This window comes from Numida meleagris, chromosome 6, assembly GCF_002078875.1.
Source record: "Numida meleagris isolate 19003 breed g44 Domestic line chromosome 6, NumMel1.0, whole genome shotgun sequence".
Lineage (NCBI taxonomy): Eukaryota > Metazoa > Chordata > Aves > Galliformes > Numididae > Numida > Numida meleagris.
The window spans coordinates 54,762,695-54,786,385 of record NC_034414.1 but is presented as its reverse complement, the minus strand read 5'-3'; the positions used below and the strand labels follow the sequence as shown (position 1 = coordinate 54,786,385).

Genomic DNA, 23,691 nt, shown 5'->3' with positions numbered 1-23,691 from the left:
AATTGATTTTGGTTCATTGTTAAAAAGAGATTTATTGCCAAAGTAACAAGATAAAGGTTTGGATAAAAATGGCTTTTGTTTCCAACAAATCACTTGATTTGAATCAAAGTATTTTGTTTTTTTATATTTACATTTAAAAATTAGATAAAAAAATATAAAACATAATTCAGGAGCACATGTCAAAACATTTCATTAAAAACATACAAAAATAAAACATCTTCACTTTTTCCAAGTATTTTTTATTTAGGTACAAAGGCAATCTCATTGTCAGATGAGTAATATTTGCTTGTGTAGAAAAGAGAAAAATTCATAATATGCTGTTCCAGGTCTTGTTTAGTGAAACTGCTATGACTGGCATACCATCCTTTCCCAGTATATAGCTGTGTTTATTGTCAATAAATGCTGAATAAAAAGGAGTATTAATTAAAGCATTTTCTTTTACATTGCCTGTAGTGGAAAACAGCCTCTGACAGCAGCACTGATAAATGCAATTACATATCGTCTTGAAATGTTCATGTTAAATAGGGATATATATATTTTTTACAGAATACAATTAATGAATAAAATTGGAATGTCTTTTTTCAGGTCAGTGCAAGAATTTTAATGACTGGTTCAGCAGCACTCAGCTGTCTTTGAAGGACTGCTTTGACCCCTCAGAAACAAAACAGATTCTGGAAGAAAGACTGCAGAGACTAAAGGTAAATTATTAAAATATTCTTAATTTCTCTTGCTGGTTCACCTTGAGCTTTTACCTTTTTTACAGGAGATTATTCTGGGGATTGAATTCATACATTGTGATTTGTAACTTGAGGCCAAAAGAGCATTTCGTGTAACATAAAGCATTAGGACAAAAAGTGGAAAGTAAATCTGAATTAAAATTGAATAATATAGTTCAAACTCAGATCAGAGTTGGTCATGTAAGAGACAGGACAGTATTTAGTGTGAGTCAGTGGACTTTAACCACGTAGTTCAGTGTGCAAAGATGCAGAAAGTCAAATCTGTCATGGGATGTGACAGGGACGTGGCTTAGTGAGAATGGTCGGGGATGGGTTGATCGTTGAACTAGATGATCTTAGAGGTCAAGGTCTGGTTAAAACCAACCTTAATGATTCTGTGATTCTGTAGAGGTTAAAATGAAATTCTGACCTCTACTGGATCAAAATGTGGGTAACGTGAATTCACTTTGTAGCCAAATTTTCACTCTAAATCAGACAGAATGAACAGAAAAGAGATGGAAATGCAACAAGATGAGCAAGAAGCAATCACAGCTTAACAAAAGAAGACAGTGATGTCAGCGCTAGATTTGAATGCTCCTTTTGCCTATTTCTGTCTGTTATTTTGCTATTGTGAAGAAAATCCAAGTTGTCTTCTTTATTCCCTCCACTTGGAAGTAAAATAATCAGAAGACTGTATGAAAAACATACAGTCATTGTCAGGAACAGGAATTGCTGTAGGAGGTGTTGGAGATAACTGTGGTCAAAGTACTCTTGAAGCTTAAATATCACAGAACCCTGGAATGGTTTGGGTCAGTCAGAAAGGGATCTCAGTCCTTGGTTCCTGCCATGGGCAGGGACATCTTTCACTAGACCAGGCAGCCTAGGGCCCTGTCCAACCTGATTTTTGGGCACCTTGGGATGGGATGGGGCATCAGCAACTTCTCTGTGTAACCTATTTCGGTGCCTCCTCATCATGAAAAAGAGTAGGTAGCTGTCAGAAGTGGGATTCGAACCCACGCCTCCAGGGGAGACTGCGACCTGAACGCAGCGCCTTAGACCGCTCGGCCATCCTGACAGTGTGATTTATGTAATAGTGCCTACTTTCACAAACACATTTTTGCTTTCATTCAGCACTTCCTAACTTCTGAAGGCAAAGATGGAGATATCCAAGAGGTTAAGACTTTATTGAATAAAGTGAAGCACTACTTGCCCAAAGCAAGCATTAACCAACTTAACAGCCGCGTGAGAGATCAAGAAGCAGAGCTACAAAGACTGATATCCAGATGTCAGAAACGGGAAAAGGAACTCAGTACTTCTCTCCAGCAGCTCAACAGGTATGGAATTAATGCCAGTTCTGAATTTTTAATTGCAAGTGATATAAAAGGATTCATTATTAAACAGCCATAGTGTCTGGCAAAGATGATATTTTAATAAAGTTTACTGAGCGCTTTGTTGTATTCTTCAAGTGATGTTTCTCTAAATAGTAGAATCAGTGTTACATGGGAGTGTACAGTGATGTGTTTCTTTGGAGCATGTGCTTATATGTTTCAGTGACATGAGCCAGGATACTTAAAACTATCCATACGCTAAGATTTAAGTACAAGCTTGATCGGGTGCTTGGTGTTTTTCAGCAAAATAGTGTTGTCAGCAGGTTTTACTTGTGTAATGCCCCTCATTTTGACCTCCACTTGTATTTATTCTCTCTTTAGCCTCCAAGAAAGCAGCACTGTCTTAGAAAAATGGCTCACCACTCAAGAAGGAAAACTACAAGAGATCAAAAAAGATGAGGCAAAACTTGAAAACCTGTATAAAACATTATTAATGCAGAGGTATTGTTGTCTTTGAGCTCTGTCTAAAGAAGATTGCTCTGTGTTGTTATGAGAAACAGATGTTTGTTCACTGTTGTATTTTTCAGAGAACCATTTGATTCCTTGTCTCAGCTAGCAAATTCCTTGAGGGAGACTGGGCTGACAGAAGATGAAATCATTTCAGAAACCAGTGATCTTGTTAGCAGATATCAGACACTAATGACACATGTAAATGAGATGGCAGGAAATACTCAGGGACTTGCAGTGGAAGAACACTTCAGAGAACTTGCCCAGGATATGTCTAGTTGGATCAAAAAACTTGAGAAGGCTATTAATAATCTGAGTTTGCAGGAAAGTGAGCTGCCACCAGATGAAAGGATTAATCAAATAAAGGTATTGTGTTACTCCCTTTGCACTACACAGCTCACGCTTAAAAGGAAGCAAATGCTTGATGAGTCGATATATTATAAAACATGCTACCATTGCGGATTGCTTGCGTTTTGTGACTTGTTTGGGGTGTGTGTGTGTCGGGGGGGGATTATTTTGTTTTTGTTTTGTTCCTTTTGTAGTCTTGTTTTTGCACAGTTAATTAAACACATAAGAGGAGATTTTCTGCTACACCTCTAGATGGAGTAAGACTGAATTCATAGCCTAGAGAGGAGTGCTGGTGGCCACCCATCTTCCCATCATAAACTACTCCAGAGCTGGAGAGGGGTGTCAGTAACGTAGCTAGGGCACCTGGAGAGCCTCTGCAAAATGTGTAGATTCTTGGGCGTGTTAAAGTGTTGCTGAATTGGGCTGCTCTGCTCTTTCACTGAGTGATAGGCCCCCGCCTCCTCTCTGTTGTCTCCTTTCTGAGAACCGAAGGGGCTTCTAACAGAATAGCCAGAAGTGAGACTGCTTGTATTTACATTTTTCTTACTGTGGAAGGGATAGGACTGTGACAAATATATCTCCCTGAGATTTGGAGCTATGCTTTTATTGTGTCAGACCAGTAGTGGTTCAGTTTTGTCATGTAGAGAAAAATTAATAAATCTGAGCTTCTTATCCTAAGCTTTCTAAACTAGATCATCTGTCTGTTAATATATTTGTTATGTGATATATTAGAAGGAGAATTCTTTTTTCTTGAAACCAGGAATGAAAGATTTTGTTGGTAATACCTTTTATTCTCTAACCTAAGATCGTTGTATTTGTACTGCTTCTTTGTTCAATACAGGAAATCACAGCTCTCAAAGATGCAGGAGATGTCAAAATACAGAACATAGTACCTCTAGGAGAAATGTTAATAAGAAATGACAAAACTAAGAAGCCAGAGGTTCAGCAGACTGTTTCAGAGCTCCAGAACCAGTGGGAAAAGACCTGTCAGTTAGCCACTGCGTATAGAAGGTAAGGTGGAATTTGCCAACGTTTGATGTGGATCGCACTGTTATAGTGAGGGTGCACTGATTTAGCCCGTGTTGGCCCTTCTCCATGCTGTGAGCTGGGCTCAGGGCTCCAGGCATCCTTTCCAGCAGAGCTGGAATCTACCTTTGCACACACCCTTACTGCTTCAAAAGAGAGTTTGATGTAAATCCAGTAGGCTGGAATTTTTAAAGTAGAGTTTTTAAAGCCTAGTTTATTCAGTTTCTCTGTGAGACACTTTCTTGACTGTGGCAACTGTTCTTGCTGCAAGTTATTTTCTGCCAAAGTCTGTTCATAGGTAAGTCAGCAAAGGCAGTTGAGTGTCTGTGACACTGTGGTAACTGTTTCTTATAACCAAATTGATCCTTTAAAACATGTCACATGGTTCCAGATGTGTGGTGAAAACAAAATGAAGTTCTGATTTTGCAGCTGAAGACAATTTCAAGATGTTTGTCTGCTTTAACATCCTTGAATGTTAGAGCAGTTCAATAAAATCACTGGGAAATCTGCTGTTGAGATAAATTGAAGCTAGAAAGGACCTACTGTATACTTCTAAAAAATTTCCAGGGAAAGAATTATTAAAAATAAGTACTCTTCAGAATATTCAGTTGCCTTCTGTTATTAATAAGCACTCAGTACAAGCAGTACAAGTGGCGTTCAGAAAGAGCACTGGCTATATTAGATCCAACGTAACAAATTGCAGACACCCTCTCCACAGTATGTTACAGACAGGAGATGAGGTGCTCAGCAGATCTGAAGAGATGTTCAGGACCTTGCAGAATTAGGCCTGTGAATAGCAGATAGGATACATCTAGCAGCATGAAACGGGAATATTGAATTTAAGGCAAGAGTACTTAGTGTATGGGAGGCTATGCTCTATTTCTCATTTACCCTGCTGTGCTTTGCAGAATTGTAACCAGACTTTATTTGTTTGGATTTGTTTGTGTGGGATCATATTTTCAAATGTTGGCATTTAAGTTCCATCTGGAAAATATTGTAGCTTCATCACTAAATGTGAGCGTACAACTGTTGCTTAATGGCCTTTTGTCTCACTAATTATAGTTGTGTATTTTCTGTGGACAAGTGTAACCCGTTCACCTTCAGCGGATCATTCTGTATATTTATAGAGCAAACAAATCAACATCTAATGTCAAGGTCACTGGATTGTGATAGCACAATCCATATTGTGTATGCTGTTTTTGTTGTCTATAGATCTGAAACATTCCCCCACCGCCTCCATCTGGACCTACACAATGTTTCAGTTCTGCAGAACGTTCCCTTTCAGGAGGCTGTCTGAAGATGTTTTTAAAGGAAAAAGATTTATAGTCTTACTGTAATTTTGAAAGAGGACTTCTCATGGAATAAAGAGCTGAAAATGCAGGGCATGAGCATCTTACCTCAGATAGTAGAAACTGTGGGTTTGTGGGTTACAATTTAAGGCATATGTAAGAGGGTTAGTCACTTGTCCTGTATTTAAGTCCAGTTCAGCAGCACTAACTTCAGTGTCTTTCTTTTTCATACCTTTGAAAATTCCAGCCTAAAGTTGGTCATTAGTTAAAAATCTGAAGAAAAGTATCCAGTATGCTCGTGTTCTTTCTAATGGTGGAGTTGACTGTACTTTGTCATTTTTTAGGTAATTAATGCAAAATATTGTAATACTTTTAAAACCAGTATCTTTTTCTTAGCCCTCAAGAGCAACTTCTGTTCAACAGGGAACAGTATGAGCAAAGCAAAGAAGGTCTGAGACTGGCTCTAACTGAACTGAAGAAACAGCAGCAGGAGATGGGTTTTACCCTTCAGCCTGGTTTGCTAGAGAAGCAAGCTCAGCTGGCCAGTTATGCCCAACTCTTGCAGACAGCAGAAGATTTAACTTCCCAGTTTAATGAATTAGAAAGCCAAGATCACTTACAGAGCTTCACTGAGAATCCCTGCTTAACAGAGGAATCGTGGTTGGAATTAAAACACCAGCATGAAAATCTGCTCAGCCAGCTACAGGTTGGAACCTTACTCTTTCTTATGAGAATGTTGGTGTAAAAAGCCTATTTTATTGCAGGTCTTACTGTTTGCCTGTAGTGCCATTCAACTGAGAAGCTGATGACTAAAACTAGGAGTGGTGAAAATTGCTTTGTAAAAGGGTAGGGAATTCCTTACTTTCTCTTACCATGGGATAAAGAGCACCAGGAGTTCATATTTTTCACTTCCATGTGCTTTGCAGAAGAAAAAAACATTTAATCAAATGAGAGCAAGATAAGTGTGAAGAATAATAGTTTATACCTGTATAAGCAGATTCAGATAGCTTTGATCTGAAGCATCCATTCCTAGAAATCTCAAAGTCACATGAGTTTTTTCTCCTTTTAGAAGCATGAATGACTTCCTAGATGTTGTTTGTTATTGTTTCAACCCAATTCAGGCCAAGTCAACTGCATTTGTACATTAGATGCATTCTGCATCTAATTTTTCATCCATTTTGAATAGACAATGTCTCTTTTAGAATTATATGGAATGCAAACTCCTCTACTTGTTACTAAAAATTTTGTTCATGGTGAAGTTCGTCATGTGCTGGGAAGGGGAAAAGATTTCTGTGCAGCTGTGATTAACTGGATATTTTATGGGAAATAAGTGTTTTGTGCTGATGAGGTCCTGGAAAAGCTGTATCAGTCTGTGGCTAAGTTATATTTGTGTCAATTAATGTTGGTCTAATCCTAGAAACTCCTTGATTTTTAGGCTGTAGTGGAGACATTGGAAAGGCATGTTCAAGAGCACCAGCAGTTTCAGGATATGGTAACAGGCTTGAGCACAGAGCTGAAAAGTGTCTCCAAAAAGCTTGCTGATTGTGTGAGTCCAGCAATGGAACAACCACCAACTGAGCAAAAACAGTTGAAATCACTGGTATGTTACATCATGGAGAAAGTAGGTCTATCCCCTGGGTGCTTGTAGAGATCATCTGATTTATAAAAGATAAGAGCTACTCGCGTCAAACTGAACAACCAAGAAACACTTCGAAAATATGAAGTGTGTGTTGTATTCCTTTCATCAAGGTGAAAGTAGACCTGAAATCTCTCTTAATGAAGGTCCACTTTACTGTCAATTGAACGGAAGGTAAAATTGTCCTCGTGTCAAGCATGTAGACTTAATTTGGTTGGTTGTAGATTTTTGGGGACATAATAAAGAAAGAAATTGTCAAATTTGGTGTTAGTATGTGTCTTTAAATTATCCAGAGAAGCAAGTTTATGTAAGTGCCAGTGAGCTAAGTTCAGTGGTAAGAAGCATCCTTCACAGACAGGAAGACATTATCCTGCAGTCTGGTGGAACTGAGAACAGTCTTGCAGCTGTGAGCATAGGAAACTACCAAAAGCTGAAACCATAGCTCAGATACTGATCACTGTTATTCCTCTATCTCCAGAATTTGCTATACCTCTAATACATTTAAAATACTGAGTAATAGGAGAGGGAGGAATTAGCTTCTTAAAACCTGAATAGATCACCATGCACCTCACAGAATTCTGTCTGATTATTTTATCATTGTCTTAATGCATATTGCTTCAGGTGCTCTCTGTTCATAAAAGTACATGGCTGACTAAAATTTAGTATTTGATTTTCTGCAGCAAATAGTTCTTCAAGTACTTCTCAGCTTAGTTTGTTGTTCATGGTAAATATTTATGATATTTGTGATTGACTTTAGATCTTAGCGTTAAGTATATTTAGTGGATATATGTTTCAGCGGCATGTTTTCTTCCTGTTCAAAGGAACAACAAGCACCTCTTTGTCAATTTGAAGACATGCTAAAGAAGATTTTGGTTTTAGCAGAAACTGTTAAACAAAACACTTCTTCACCAGGACAGAAGTTTATTGAGGATGAGATTGAAACACTTCAGAGTGAACATAGGAGTCTTGAAGAAAAACTTGAAAATGCCAAGCAAAAAAAAAAATATATTTTCACTGAAGCCCTTGAGTTAAAAGATGATCTCACAGATGGAATAGAGATGGAGAAGAAGACAGATACAATGCTAAAGAGAGAGATGCAGATCACTTCAGATACTCCTAGTGCTGCAGAAGAGGGCACCACAACAGAAGAGTTACGGGAATGTTTGGAAATGCGTAATGTGAGTATATTTCCTGACAGCAATGACAGAGGAGGACTGGTTAAAGAGACATCTGTCTCTCAAATGCCTTTTATATATTGCATCCTATATTGAATCCTACTGTCTATTCAAAACTGCAGCTTTCAATTCAAGCACAAGCTGCATGTAATTAGTCAAAGCCTCATTTGGAGGGAAAAAGTATGTAGATATGAAAATTACAGATATGCCTCTGCCAAATAACCCTTAGTCCTTTCTGTTGCAGTAATCTCAGAACTTAAAGAGTTTCTCTTATACCATTAAGACTTACTGAGAACTGCAACACAATATTTATCCTGTCTGTTTACGTTTTGCTTAATGTATTCATTTTTCAAATATTTGTGTGACTGTAAATATATTTTAATAGGTTTTGTGTTATATTATTTCTCTCAGGGTCAAGTTGTAATTGGGAGTGTATCAGAGAAAGAAAAGCAAAATGGTTCTCTTTTGGAAGAAAGCAGTGTATTGTCAGACAGACCACTACAGAGAATCCATCAAGGAAAGGACCGATCTAGGCAAACTGCTCAGGTACCTGACAAATATGTTTTAATAGATGTCAGTGTGTATATATGTACAGTGTGTGTCTGTACAATACCAATGCCTGTTTAATTCCTTAGAATTTATGGTCATACAGAGACGTATTTTCCTCACCTGATGAAAGGAAGGATACAGGCATGAAGTATATAGTGAGAGGTCACTAACCTGGGATTGCTGGTCTCTAGATCACCTCAGAATAATTACACCATAAATAACTTCATCTGTGGTAAACTGAAGGAGTGATCTGGAGAACTCCCTCATTGATCTGACCATCCAGTAATAGCAGTTGCAGGCAGAGATGACCATTGAAATAACCGCCCATACAGAGCTTTCTGGAGAAGCAGAAACAGAAACAGTTTCACAGTTACTAAGGTCCTGGCAAACTGATGTGAGCAGGTTTCTCCAAGAAACGGTGTTTGGGTCACCTCCATTCATTAAGCTAAACTGAAGAACAGTTAGAAAGCTTATGGAATACAATGTTCTTTGGTAAGCTTGGATTTTGGACTGTGACTTTTACTGGTTGTAAAACATGCTGTGTTTTTCAAACCAGGAGGAAGCTAATAAGGAAAGCCCAGGTATGGACAGATGTGATGGAGTCCAAGAGGACCTTCTGGACAGAGCAGAGCTGGAAAGGCATCAGGATGATGTTGGTATTGAAGTTGATGAAATAAGAAGTGAAACTAGTCCAGTGAAGGTAATTGGACATGAAATTGAAGACAGTGATTGAATTTGAGGGTGTATGTATACAGTTTAGTTGCAGTGGGGATGATGACTACTATTAAGTAGTAAAAACCTGATATTCTTAACTGATGTGTGGTATACACAGATTTAATATGCATTAAATTTCAGAATCCTTTCTTGTACATTTAAAATGAGTATGGAGGTATTGTTTCGTTACTGTGGGCTGCCACAAAGTGGCTTTCTGGGGACATGATATTCCACATCACCTGACTGTATTGTGGTGCCTTTTAACCATTTTGTTTGAATAGTTATTTTGTTTGAGTCTCTTTAATTTATTCAGATTTCTTATTTACTTATTTACTTTGCACATATGAGGTTGCATTTGAAATGCCGTGCCCTGTTTTGTGCACCATGATAAAAGTGGAATTTTGACAAAACGGAGCTGGAGCTATGATGTGTGGGAAGAACAAGTTCTTGTTGGAGACAGAAAGCTAATCCAGGGGTCTTGTTGCCATCATCACCTCCCTAAAGAGTTGTTATATAGATGATGGAGCCAGATGCTTCTCAGACCTTTAGTTTTAGCAAACTGCATGAGATGCTGTAAGCAGTGTAGCCATGACAAGACGGAGCACAGTGTGCACTTATGAACTTGCTGAGAGTTGGGGTAAATTAGCTCATTCTGAGTTGTGGGTGGACTGTTTTCAGTACATATCCTATCTGACTTGCAGCCAATAGCTCAGGTATCCCTGCAGCACAAATAAATTGCCAATTATGTGCTCTCCATCATGGACATACTGTAAGTATTTTCCATTCCTTATTTTGTGTAGGTGGCTATGAATATTCTGTCTGGTAGCTGGTTATGTGCCTATCTGCAGACTGTCTACAGTTGCAAGAGCAAGATTGGAAGAACCTAAAGCTTTTAAAAATGCATTTGAGACAGCATTCAGGGGTACACAGTTCAAGTCCATGCTTAGAATAATGAAACATGAACAGTGTAGATCAGAGGAAAAACACTTGCAATCTGTAATTTTTCTCAAAATTTATAACAAAATTATAGCACTGCTTCTTCTGAGTGGTTTCCTTTGCCATAACCTTGTTCACAATAATGTAAGAGATAATTGTGGCCTTCCTAATTTACCTATAAGTGTGGGCATCATAAATATGCTTCTCAAGCACTGTAATTACTACTCAGTACATTTGATTAGGGCTTTTTTGTTACTTGTTTCTTTATTATTATTTTTTACAGCAAAAGGAGAAACCTGCTGATGTCGAGAATCAATCCTACAGAGAAGACGAGGAGCAGGGTCAACAGAGTGTGTGCCTCAAGAGTCAAATCCTGAAACCTGTAACAGCTGAGACAGATGGTCAGGAATCTGACCCCCCAGTTTCTACACATGAGGTAGAAGACATTCTGATATTTCAAGTAGCACTTGTCAGAGTTATTGGATTTTTGTTACAGAGGGCTTCAGCTGAAGTTCTGTTATAAACGAAGAGGCAATTACTGTCACATAGAAATCAAGCTCATTGTGTATAATTCAGCTTCGTGTCCACAGTAGTTTTGAACTTTATCTGAAATACTAGCCACACTTCTTTTTTTTCACTGTATCTGTTCAAAAGGGCAGTGTTGGTTTTCAGAACCACCATAATCAGTATTTTATATATAGGCCTTCTCTTTAAATTGCTATTCACTACACTGCAACCCCCATTCTTCTGCATTCTCAATTTTTCCTCTATCTCTCACCACTTGATGAGCTGAAAAGCTAAGGAAAGCGTTTAAAGTACTGTGCAGGAAGACTGACACCATCTGTGTATCTGTATGTCCAGGTGAATGTAAGGAGAGGCTAAAAGACCCATGTGTGTACAGGAGAGAACGGGAAGACAGGGTAGATAGACCTATGAATTTGAGTTATTGGTAGGGAGAAGTGGTTGCAAGGAAGATGTTACTTGAAGGAGGGGATGTCAGAGTTTCAAACTTTCACAGACATTTCTCGGCTAATTGAATGGTGCTTGCAGGACAGAATGACTGCAGAGGTGGGTGGTAGTGATGGGAGGGCCTCCTAGGAGGAAGCAACAGCAGGATTTAGTCATGGCTTAAACATATGAAGCCAAGTCTTGCAGTCAGAAAACTTGCCATTTTAGGAATCCTTCAGAAATAAACACTGTTTTGCATTGCAGAAAGAAGGTGCAGCAGTGATTGATGAGAAGGAACTATTTCCTGGAGTGCAAATAAACACTGACTATTTTGAGGAGGAACAAAAGGTCAATGAGCTGAAAAATGAAGTGGCTGAGCTGGATATTGTGCTCTTAAATGAACAACTGAAAGAGCTGGAGGTATGGAAATTGCAAAGCCATTCCTCATTGTTAATGTAGCGATACACTTACAGAAGTATGATTCAGTTGGGCAGAAAAAAATTGTTGCATATTATCTTGACCAAGGTTCGACTCTGTGGTTTAGATGTAACAGATAATCTACAAACGCTGTGCCTTAACTGCAAAAATGTCCACAGAAATGCCATCTTTTGTACTGATCTTCTGAAGTGTATTAGTAGATACACCTGTGATTGCATGTGTACTTCTGTGATGTGTGCTCACTACATGTAACCACGGAAGCATACGTATATGAATGCATCAGTATTTTGTGCTGAAGCTGAAAGAGGCTAAGAGTCTCTTCTAATCCTTTCTGTGATGGCCTTGATTGTAGAATTTACAAAGTGAACTGGAAACGTGGAAAGCAAAATCTTTGTGTCTGAGCCAAGAAACATTTCCTGATGCAACAGGATCGGACAGAGCAGAGCTGCAAGCCCCAGAGCCTGTGGTGCCCTGCTGGGACAGGCTGCTTCAAGAACTGGATGCTGTTAAGGCAGTAAAGCAACAGCAGAGCTGTTTAGTTAATGAGTACCAGAAAAGTCTTTCTGCTGCTCGGTCCTCAATGAAAAATTTGGCAACAGAAAAAGATAACATAAAAATGTAAGTATAGTTGTGGGTTTCTGTTAATAGGTTGCATACAAATATGGTCCTTAAATTAATGTTACTGATACAACTGATGTCGGCTGAATTTCCTGCCATGCTTCAACAATGCTGAGACATACTTTGTTTTATACATCTCATTAATGTTCGATAGAAAGAGAACTCTCGGAGGTTTGTAAAGTGATGTTGAAACTGTACCTGCAATATTTAAACAGAATTATTACTGCTGGTTCTCTACTGTAATCTTTTAGCAACATCTACTTGTTTTTGTTTTTAGGCGAAACAAAAAAAAGGTTGCTTTGTTAAATATCAGTATAGATGCCATATTAAAATATTTTTGCAAAATATGTCAGATATGAAATATTTTTTCTTTAAAATGAATTAGCTAGAAAACTGGAGCAATATTTCTTTTGAAGGACTCATCGATCCTAATTTTTTGCCAAATTAAGTATCTCATAACTCTGAAAAATTAACTTAATTGATAGAAAGAACACAGCAATAAATAACTGCAGTACCAATCCAAAGGTAACCCATGCATACAAAATATTTAGTACTTTTTATGAGTTAACCTTCAAAACATGGAACTAGCCTATTGATCACAGTAAGGTAACACACTAATTAGAAAACTTAAAATGATTTATAAAATTGATTTGCAGCAAAAAGATTGGAAAGGATTGAATAAAAATGTAGCTGCTGGATGTATTTTAGAAGTGAATTTCAAATACTTTTGAAAATAAAAGACAAGTAGATGCTTTCCTCCAGGTTAATCCTGAATGAATGAGAATTTTGGAAGTTTTTCTTTTAGCCAAGTTTTTTTCTTAACTGTATAGGAATATAAAGTGTTGTTAATTCACTTAGAGATTACTTAACGCTACTGTTGATTTTTAAAAAGAGAGACAACTTTTATTTTAGGAAATGGCACATTGTGTTGTGTTAGTATATGCTGCTGTTTTAAAGAATGCACGTTAGAATGTACCTTTACCTGCAGAGATATCTAGAAATAACTAACACTGTACGGATAAGCAAGAAAGTCACTCTCCAATGATTGTTAGGACGTTTGTGGGAGAACATTAAGAAAGATATATATGTGAATGAAAGTGAATTCTGTGTGACAAAACTCTCTTAAAACATGTGTAGTTCATGTTGTTTTTCCTTTTTCTTTATAAACCTGTTCGTATTTTTGGCAGGGGTCCTATGAATAACGCAGTTCTTCTGGAGAAAATTAAAGCATGCGTACAGTCATTGCACAAAGAAAGAGATGTTTTAAACCGGCTGAAAACTCAACAAGAACTTTTGTCTCAGCATTTAACATGCATGGATAAGGTGTTAACAGCAAGCCAAATGAGGCAACTGGAGCAATGGTGGCAGCACATGGAACAGGCAGTGCAAAAGAAGCATGATCAGGTGTTGGCAGAAATCAATGAATTTAACAAGCTTATGGATAAAGCACAGGATATTCAGAGATTGATACAAGAGCAGTATTTACAAACAGAGTTGTATTCCTCAGCTGGAGAAAAAGCCAAATGCCCCGTAGTTTGGACCGCAGAGTTACAGAACATTAAACATGGTCTTTCCCTGTTAAAAAGAAAGATAGAACTGCAAATGAAAAGAATTCGGAGCGATGAAGAAAAGCTAGCTTTGGAGAACTGTATACAGGATTTGCAGAGCAAATTGGAAGCTTTATCAGAGCAACGCTTTCCTCAAGAGGATGTTTGGATCACTGGTCCTGCTGTGAAGAAACAAGACATAATGAAGAAGCTGAAAGAAAACATTTCATGGGTGAAAGATTCATTGTCCTCTCTTGATCAGAAAGCAGCACTTTTCCCCTGCGATGTTAAATCACAGATCAGAAACTGTGAGCTTCTGAGGAATGAAGTTCTAGACAGAGAACCTGTGATTGAAACACTGGGTAATGAGCTCCAGCACATCCTTCCCAACTTGAAGCCAGAGGAGATCTCTGATATGACTTTCCTCCTACAGGCATTACAGAACTCATACAAGGCTCTTGTTTTAAAATCTGTTGAAAGATTACAGCACCTGGAGCTGCAGCTGGAAGAGAGGCAAAGGCTTATTGCAGAAGTAGAAAAAGTTCACTGTCAGCTTCGAAATGCAGAGACGCTTGGAAGGCCTGACATGAACCAAACCAGCACATGCTCAGAATTAATCAGTCAACAGGACATTTTAAAGGAGATTTTAAAGGACATACAAGAGATAGAAGGGCTTATCTCATCCCATTGTGAAGATAGTCAGATCACAGCTGGGGAACTGAGTCTATCTGAACAATTATTTTTGATTGACCAATTAAGAAGTCTGAAAAATAGAGCAAGGAAGACACAGAGGCAAATTCAGAGTAAGTGTCATGAAGTGGGAAAAAAGATAGCAGTCTACAGAGAGTTTGCAGAAGGAATAACTTCATTGCAACAAGGTCTTAATGATCTACAGTGCTGTGAATTGAAACTGGAAGAAGAAATAACAGGGGCCACGCAGGAAGTGAAGAATAAATGCAAAGCACTTAAAGAAAAAGTATTATCTTTTCAGTCTAATTTGTCACAAATAATGAAGTTCAAAGAAATTTTTGAATGCATAGGTCTAAATTGGGACTCATTGCAGCTGGATGAATTGCGTGAATTGCAAACTCAATTTTTAAAAATTAAAAATAAAATTAAAGGGAAGATAAAACATTTTGGTAATGTTATTAGGGAATGTGATAAGTTTCATGCATTGCTAAATGAAATCCGGACTATGACATCTGCTGTAAGAAAAGAAGCTAATATACTAAATGATAAGTCTAATTCTTCTCCTGCTGAGAATCTTATATCAGCACAGATTCTGCTTCAGACAATTCAACAAATTTTGTACTTAGTCCAGGAGGTAGCAAATCAAATAAACAAAAATGAGGTTTTTGATACGCTATTCAAAGAATCAAAGAGGCAAGAAATAAAGAGCCTGGAGAAAGATGCTGAGGAATTGAGTCAGTTCCTTCAAAACTTGGTCTCTAGTCTCCGGAGTGTAAACAAGGAAGATATCCAGAATGTGGCAGAGCATCTATCCCGTGCCATAAAGCATGTTCAGTTAGAGCTCCAGCAGCCACTGCTAGTAGACATGAAAATGATGCAATATGAAAAGCTGCGATGGCAATCAATTCAGAATATGATGTCAGCAGAGTTTTCTGCTATTAAACGTATAATGGAAAAAGAGGGGGAAAGTCAAGAAGAAAAATCTCTTGCTGCTGGTATAGAAACAAAATTAAGAACACTGGAAGATCGTGAAATACAACTGAAGACAGACATTGCTGCCCGTGTTGTAAGTATGATTAATAAAAGTATATGTCCATAATGAAACCTATGATTCTCATGTCCTGCCATTCTTCACTCTGGACTTTTCCAGTATTAGTAGTTCCTTTATACCCCTTGTCTCTATGTTTGAGGGCAATCAGCACCTCTTTATGACTACTTAGGTAGTAGAGGGCATTTGCCATGTCTCCTCCTTCTCACCTCAGGCCAATTTTGAGAGTTTGGGTGTTGAAGACAACCACGTGTGAAATTCTGAGATGGCTGTCTGGCCATCTAGAGGAGCACAGAAATCTTTCTTGATTGTTCCTTTGTCTTTCTAACACTTTCAGTCTGCTCTGGAGGAGGCATGTAAGACTGGTGAGCTTTATACCAAGGCTGTTGAGAGGGCTGCCAAGTTCCTTGAGGATTGTGAAGCTGAAGTCCACTCCGCTGCAGTAGAGCTCAGCAGCTCAGAGGACAACTTTCAAACCCCACAGTGGAAACAAGAAGAGTTTGACTCTACAAAGGCTGACGTAGAGAAGTTGTACTCCAAGCTGAAAAACCTGGTGAAAACAGAAGACAAAATATGTCTGGAAAATACTTTCAGAGAACTAGTCAACAAAAGTTTGACATTAAAGGAGAAGATTCAGAGAAAGGAGGCTGACAAACAGAGGTATGTTCATGTTCCAACCTATAATTATAAATACAGTTTTGTTTCTTCTCTAATACAGCCAAGTAATTCAGCAGAAAGAACTGTAAACAACCCTGTTGTCCCTAGGTGTGATTTTAATGGAAGGAAAATTAACAGATAATAATTGTATCCCTAACAATTTACAATGCATTCAGTTTTAATATATTCTGGAAAATATGCATGAAGCAGGACTGAATGTGGTATGGTGCCAGAATAAGAAGAAAACACATTTCCACAGTCTCTAGTTCAGTGCCTGTGCTGGTTTGAATAGTTTTCATGGGGCCTGTAATGCACGTCTTCCATGGGCTGTTCTTATGGCTTGAGAAAATCAAGACCACAGAACACAGGCTGTAGCTTCTTTTGTTCAAATATAGAAGAAATCAGACGGGGCTTCAGGTAAATGTACAGAACAAGTTTGGGAGAAGGAGTTTTAAACTGCTTGCTGATGATCCAGTGCTTCTGATTCTGCTGAGCATGACCACATGATCTACTTTTATAATCAAAGAATTTGATGAATTTAAAGGCTTCAGACAATAGGAAAGAAATGATAAAATATTGAAATAAGAAATTTCAGTTGTACACATCACACACTGTAGGGATAAATAAAATGTGTGCTGTAAACTGGGAGCTCGTTTTGGGGAATGTTTGAGAAGAATGGAGACTTAAGGGAAGACAGACAATTCTTTTAAGCAGCAATCTGGCTGATACATTTTATATACTCACCTATATTTCTTTACTGCTGGGATATTTGTACCTGAATCTCTTTAGTATCTCAGATTTTGGACCTGAAGTATACAAAAAAATGCTAGTTAAAGACAATTTGTGAAGTAATTAGTAAGAATTAATAGTTCAGAATACTTTTTTTTGCTTATTATTCTAGTGGGCGTTATGTTTGGAGAGACAAACAATCATAACAAATTATAATTGGTCTGGTAATTGTTTCCTACAGATATTTGGAAAAATACAAAAGCTATTCCAAATGCAAAGATAAAGTGCATGATGATCTTAACAAACTGGGAAAGATGCTTGGGCAGTCTTTATCCCAAATACCAATGTCTTACAAAGAAGCTTTGGAGAACTTACAAGAATGCAAGGTAAGAGAGGCTCTGAAGAACTTGAAAAACTCATGCAAAACTGTGATGCAGTTACGCAGGGCGTGTGATATCAGAGTAGTAAGAAATGCACTTATCCTATATCTACGTATATACTAAGCCACGACATGTATTTAGGTATCTTTAAGTAGTCTGGATTATAATATGCCGTGTAAAATGAGTACATATTATTGCTGTAAAAATCAGACATTACCTGTGCTTTAGCTGATGTTGCATTTCTGTTTAAATTCCTCATTGCTGCTTTGCAGGACCAGGACTGATCAGATTTCTCAAATTGCTGTTATTTTCCCTCAGATGGGAAAGTCAGAATACTTCCTACTTCCCCATCCAGGACTCTCTTGCTTTCTCCTCACCATACCCCTGCTACAATGAGCCTTTCTGCTGTCTTCTCTTGTAGTACTCGTCATATTACAGACTCTTTATATTATGTATCTGTAACTAGAGCTCATTCATTTCCCTTCCAAATAACCATAAAGTAAAAGCAACCTAATTTCTCGTGCATGCTGTTCTTCTGATTGTTTTGCTTGTTTTATTTCCCTTTTCTCCATAGTCTTTGCCAATACAGAATTCCCTCACTGAAAACACATTTAGCCAGCTCAGCAGAGTGACTGCCATTTTAATAGAGGATTCTAATCATGTTACTGAATGCTTCATTAACGCTTCTGATAGGCTGTATTTATTTATTTGCTTGTTTATTTTTGCATAAGATTTTAGTCTCCAACATTGACTCGGCTGAAGATGATCTTGTGAAGCTAAGGCAGGTCTCAGGAGAGCTGATGAGATTATGCAAGGGAAGTGACAGGGCCCTGGGCAGGATTGTAACAGCACTGTGGGAAAATTGGCTGGGTTTGCTTGAGGCAGCAAAAGAGCTGGAAATCAACTGTGAAGAACTAAAACAAGAATGGAAATTCATCAGTGAGGAGGTAAGTTGCCTAACAAACAGTAAGTTTTGAGGAATGTGATAGAGCTGAGACCCTTAGATAGTAAAACTATCTGTACAGGGCTGAGATCAATACAGAACATCATTTTTTTTCTACGTAATGATGAGCCAGTTACCTCCAGACTTTCTTGAACCTGGAGTCAAAAATGATGGGGATGTTTATGGCATACATTGTCTGAACCCAGCATGACTCTGTGTGACTATGTTCTTTGTTAAAGCAAACTCAAATGTTTTGGCACCCATCAGAGGTTCAAGCTTTCTGGATACGCAGTTCCTACTGATTAGTTACGTGTATGAATAAATAAATAATATAACTTAAGTTGATGAATTAGAAAAGCACTTTGGCTCATTCTTTGGCATGCTGTTTACTTAGCTGGAACGAGAAGCAATAATTCTTGATAAGCTCCAGGAAGAACAGCCAGAAAGTCTTAAAGAGAAAGAAAAGGCCACCAGAGAGGAACTGGTAGAATTACTGGATTCTGTGTACGCGTTTGAGGAAAACATCAACAGGCAGCAGCTCCTCTTACTCTTACTTCTTCACCGAATAAGGAACATCGTGAATACATGTGAAAATACTGAGGCAGAAGCTGCCCTTCCTGCCTTATGTGAGATAAAGACAATGCAAGACCGCTGTAAAAAGTAAGTGGTGCGAAAGTTTGGTGGAAGTTATAACATATGATTACTTACAAGCGCAGCATTTTATTAGATATTGAAGAATATGTGAAAGATATACTGGATTTAAAAAAGATCCTCTGCTGAGTCAGACTAGTGCTCCATCTAACCCATCTGCTATCTTCAGAGTGGGCAACGGGGGATACTAGTTGGGGGAAGACCTGAGCCTTATCATGTCATGTGTGAGCTGCAATTCAAATGTAGAAGGAACCATTAGGGTTGGTGACTGATTTTGGAGGCTCCAAGCTCTTGTGAACTTGAATGAGATGTGTGAGTCTTCTACTCTTCTGAAAGTCAGACCTTGCACATTTTACGCAATGCAGCTTTTACCTTAGTAGTGCCTTAATGAATGTTTAAGATTTACCTAAAATGTTTTTTGCCAATCTGGGATTATAATCACTCTTCTCCATGCTTACTTTTTTTACACAGAAATCTTTGCTAATGTCTTCTTCTCTGCCATGGCTTTCAGACTCTGAGATTTTGAACTGTTTTCTGGAGCATCATGCCTGGTTAAACAGTCACGCAGTCTGTTTTGATCTACCAGTTATACTTAGCAATATCAGAGGACTCACTTTCAAAGAAATTGAAGCAGTAAAGGGCAGAAACTCAGAGATTTAGTTATGTAAAATAACACGAAAATACAAGCAAATGTGGTTCTGGATATTTACAAAAAATACTGTACTAAGCATGCTCTGATAACTTAGTGTAAAATCTAACACAGTGTATTCTTGCTGGAAATCTGTTATAGGTTGTATGAAAAGACTCAAGACCATAAGAATTTGGTACTATCTGAGATTCAAGAGAGGAACAAGATCACTGAAGAAATATATGCTGTGAAAAACGCATTACAAAATGCTCTGTCTTTGTTATCCCAAGATGCTGTTGGAAAGGCAAGACAGTTAGAGGTTAGTAGTTGCTCTGTTACTCTGTGGGAACATTTGGAATATATTCTCTTTTATGTTGGGGCTTGAAATAGCTCCAAATAAAATCAGTTGCAAAGTACGTCTACCCATATGCACATCAAGTTAAAGAGAATGAGTCTGGCTCAAAGGGATGCAGCTGGCCCTGCCCTGCAATTGGTTTGCACGCTTCTCCCTCTACACTGTTCAGTTAGCAGGCACAGAAGCCTGCACAGATTGCAAAGAGATTCACGACCAGTTGAGTGCCTTTTAGGAAGGACTGCTTAGTATATATCCTGCTCATCCTCCTCTGCATGCCTAACCAGAGCAGCTTCAAATGCTCTGGATCTGGTGATCCACATCAGTGGATTAACCTGGTAACTGCTTTTTAGAAATCAAATAGTGATCAGGACCGCAGTCCCCACCAGCCTAAACTCTGCACCAATCCAGTATGCTTTTTAATACATTTCTATCATTTCAGTATATTCTTGTTAGCCTTCTTTGAATACTGGACTTTACAAGATGTTATTACTCCTAACAGTTCCAGAATCTGGGTTTATGGGTGTCTATTTATTTATTATTTTGGTTATATTAATTTTATTTCAGTGTTATTTATATTAATTTTTTAGATTTTGATCTAGATTTTATTTTTAATTGTATTTATGCTATTTTTAAACTTTAGAATGTTATCATTTATTTATTCTTGCCTACTAGAATCTGTAGAGAATTTGGGCTCTGTCAGACTAATCCCTCAGGGAAAGAAATGTGATAGTTTTAACAGGCAAATGCTTTCCAACTAAACAGTCTGTGAAATGTAGGTGTGCATTCATATACAGAAACCAGTTTGCAGTGACATGCTTTGGACATTTTCCTTTGGACGCTAATGTTGTAACCGATATTGTAACAGATTCTTGCAAATTGAAGTCAGGGAATCCATAAAGTCCTGTAAATACTGGCAGCGTTAATTGGTACAACGGCTTACTTTGCTGTAGAATTAGGCACACAGCTGTTTCATGGTTTCATTTTTTTTCTTTCTTTCTTTCTTTCTTTCTTTATATCAGAGCCAGTTGTCTTGAGATGACAGGAAATAAATCAATTTCATACTCTCACATATATCTTAGATGAATGGTATTTGTATGAGGGAAAAGATTCCCAAGGAAAGACTGGGAGTGAATGGGTTACTGGTACTCCTGATTGAAAAAGAAAAAGCTGTTAATTTTTATGGCTGGTGGGAGCTTTTTGCCCAATAACATCATTAACAATTCAGTTACTTGAACACCTAAATACTGGGAAAAGGAACCATAAAACAGAACTTTCCAACTTGAAACTCTAGAACACCTCCAAAATAAATGAGTTTCTTCATCCTTTCTGCAAGAGGACTTGGATCAAATTTTATTTCTAGGCCACAGGCTCTAGACAGTTGTTCAAGTTTCTTTTATCTCATAAAACCTGCATTCTTCATGCTGGACTGGAAACTACTGTTTTGAAAGGAGCCCGCTGTGCTGCTCTGCATAATTGCCTGAAAGCAGACACTTCAGCTTGGAATCTGTTGCTTTTTGTGGCTTTTGTGTTGTTAATAATAATGAGGGAATGAACATTGGCTATTAAACATCTTTAAAAGAGAAAATGCACTTTTGGCAAAAGGGACAGCACAAAGGTTAGCATTTAATCGTTGGTGCACTTTGTATGATTACATTGTTATACCTGGCAATAAATACCAATACGTCAGTTGACTGACATGGAATAGTATCAAGTTTAATTAATTCTTACAGATTGAAAAGCATCATTTGATTAAATGAGTATTTCTTGAGGTTAATCTGCTTGCAGAGGTAGTCCAAGTAGGATTTATGCCACAAAAGCAATTATTACAAATCACACTCGTGGCAAGAAATATAAACCACAATTTAGTATGTATATGCATACACACATGCACATGTGCTCAGTTAAAAACAGGTAAAAAATTCTCTATTTCATAGGAAGTTCAGAGTGTGATTGGTAAAGAGAGTCAAAATCTTGAGGATATCATGGAGAAACTGCGGGTCAGATATTCTGAAATGTATGCAATAGTTCCTGCAGAAACTGAAGCACAGCTGGAAGAGTGCAAGAAAACTTTACAAGACCTAGAAGACAAGGTAACTGTTTATGTGATTTTCATGCATACTTCTTTGTAATGTATTCATACAGCCCAAGGTTTGATGAATTTTGTAACTACAAATTTAAAATTAAAATATTATCTTTAATTTGCATTTTTCCTCTGGGTGAAAGGGTATGCTTGAGAAAAAATTTCTAATGTTAACAGTCTTCTTTTAGAATAAACTTCCAGTAAGCAGCTGAATATAAAATGGTGTTGTTGTTGAAAGAGTGCATGACAGAACCAGTTGCAATAAGGTCTTGGATATGGTATGGATGTGATCTTCTGTCCAATTTGGTTCTTAAACTGAATGGTCAAAGTTGGTTGGAATACTAGTTCAGCTTAACTGAGAAGAATTTTTACAACTGAGTCAAAAGACTCCTTTGAAACCATTTTCTTTTTTAAATTTAGCTTGTATGGTAGGAGATCACGGTGTGGTTCTTCGTACCACTTCTCAGGACATGGTTGCATTCCTTTAAAAGCAAACAGAGTATTTGAGTAATTAAATTAGAATGAGATGCTTTTTTGCAGTGTTTTCTGTATAAAGGGATTGTAAGCAGTTAACTGAAAACAAAATTAAAGGAAAATAAAGTAATACTCTAAGTTTGGGATGAAATTCTCTTGTGGTATAGTTATTATTTTTATTCATTCATTTGTGTTACTTTTAAAAATGAAAAAAAAAAACATTGTTAACTTCTTGCAGAAATAATAAGTCTAATGCTAATTTTGAAGGCTAAATCTCTGTTAATTTGATACAGCCTGAAAGTTTAATGAAACAATTTTTAAATCCAGTAACTTGTTATTGTCTATCATATTATTCATTCATTTTATGTTGCATTAAATATTTAGAGACCTATTCATTACAGTTTCTTAGTTTTAATTAGGTTTGTTTTACTCTTTTTATTTCAAATTGGAACAAGTCTTTTCAGAACCAACAACTGCATAGGAGAGAGAAGGAGAAGGGGGGAATAAAACAGTGTGTATGCTTTGGGTTTGTTTTTGTTTTTTGGTTTGCTGTTTCAATTTCTGAGATGAAAGATTATCCCAATGCATACGTTACATGCTGATGTGCAAGAACTGCCCTGGAAACATTTCAGTTTTGAGTAGAGGAAAGCAATACAGAATGTGTTGGAATTTTTTTAAATCCCTGAAGGAAACCAAATAGATTCTAGTGGAACTGGAGATCAGATGAGGTACACAGCAGGAGGTACTGGCCTGTGCTAAACTGAATTACCTTGTCTTATTTTAATGGCACTCTACTTTCTTCTAAGCATGCTAACGTAAGAACGAACATAAAATGTATTTCTGATGCTATGCATTTTATGTGACAAATACTATAAATTCAGACTTGTAAGAATGACTGAAAGTCGAATCTTGCCCTAAGGATGACCAGAACACTGACAGATACAGCAAATTGTCTGAGGAAAGACAGAAGTCTGTGAACAGCCTGCTTTCTTATTTCCAGCTGTGTTGCATTGCTCATACATGATTCTGTTCCATGCTTTTTGCTTTGTTTTGTAGGAAGAAACTAGCACTGCACACATCAGGAATTTTTCATGCTTACTATACTTCAGGGTGGTAATAATGATGAAGTGTTCAGCGATGGCAGTCCGAGTTCCTTTTTCCTAGGAGTTGTAGGCACAAAGTATGGACTGGACTTGATAACTTTGTTTGCATAAGCACAAGTACCTAAGAGGAGGACTGTAGGTCTTTCTCCTTTACATTTATTTTAATTACTATAGTTTT

General features: G+C 37.6%; 1 protein-coding gene and 1 non-coding gene across 7 annotated transcripts in view; one reads left to right on the top strand and one right to left on the bottom strand.

Moving 5' to 3' along the window:
- The window catches only part of SYNE2 (spectrin repeat containing nuclear envelope protein 2), a 158,690-nt gene that overhangs the window by 44,801 nt on the left and 90,198 nt on the right, over nucleotides 1-23,691 (top strand). For 5 of the 6 annotated variants that reach the window (XM_021403873.1, XM_021403872.1, XM_021403870.1 and 2 more), the window contains exons 36-55: nucleotides 586-698; nucleotides 1,848-2,050; nucleotides 2,426-2,545; nucleotides 2,632-2,917; nucleotides 3,741-3,910; nucleotides 5,611-5,920; nucleotides 6,650-6,814; nucleotides 7,672-8,028; nucleotides 8,437-8,571; nucleotides 9,131-9,274; nucleotides 10,508-10,660; nucleotides 11,437-11,592; nucleotides 11,963-12,228; nucleotides 13,416-15,531; nucleotides 15,851-16,173; nucleotides 17,141-17,285; nucleotides 18,011-18,226; nucleotides 18,617-18,882; nucleotides 19,664-19,820; nucleotides 21,791-21,946. In XM_021403873.1, coding sequence (XP_021259548.1) covers nucleotides 586-698; nucleotides 1,848-2,050; nucleotides 2,426-2,545; nucleotides 2,632-2,917; nucleotides 3,741-3,910; nucleotides 5,611-5,920; nucleotides 6,650-6,814; nucleotides 7,672-8,028; nucleotides 8,437-8,571; nucleotides 9,131-9,274; nucleotides 10,508-10,660; nucleotides 11,437-11,592; nucleotides 11,963-12,228; nucleotides 13,416-15,531; nucleotides 15,851-16,173; nucleotides 17,141-17,285; nucleotides 18,011-18,226; nucleotides 18,617-18,882; nucleotides 19,664-19,820; nucleotides 21,791-21,946 — 5,957 coding nt within the window. The remainder of the gene's footprint in view (nucleotides 1-585; nucleotides 699-1,847; nucleotides 2,051-2,425; nucleotides 2,546-2,631; nucleotides 2,918-3,740; nucleotides 3,911-5,610; nucleotides 5,921-6,649; nucleotides 6,815-7,671; nucleotides 8,029-8,436; nucleotides 8,572-9,130; nucleotides 9,275-10,507; nucleotides 10,661-11,436; nucleotides 11,593-11,962; nucleotides 12,229-13,415; nucleotides 15,532-15,850; nucleotides 16,174-17,140; nucleotides 17,286-18,010; nucleotides 18,227-18,616; nucleotides 18,883-19,663; nucleotides 19,821-21,790; nucleotides 21,947-23,691) is intronic. The other variant, XM_021403871.1, reaches the window with a different exon arrangement.
- On the bottom strand, nucleotides 1,709-1,791 carry TRNAL-CAG. Its single transcript has one exon. It is a non-coding gene; the product is annotated as a tRNA-Leu (tRNA).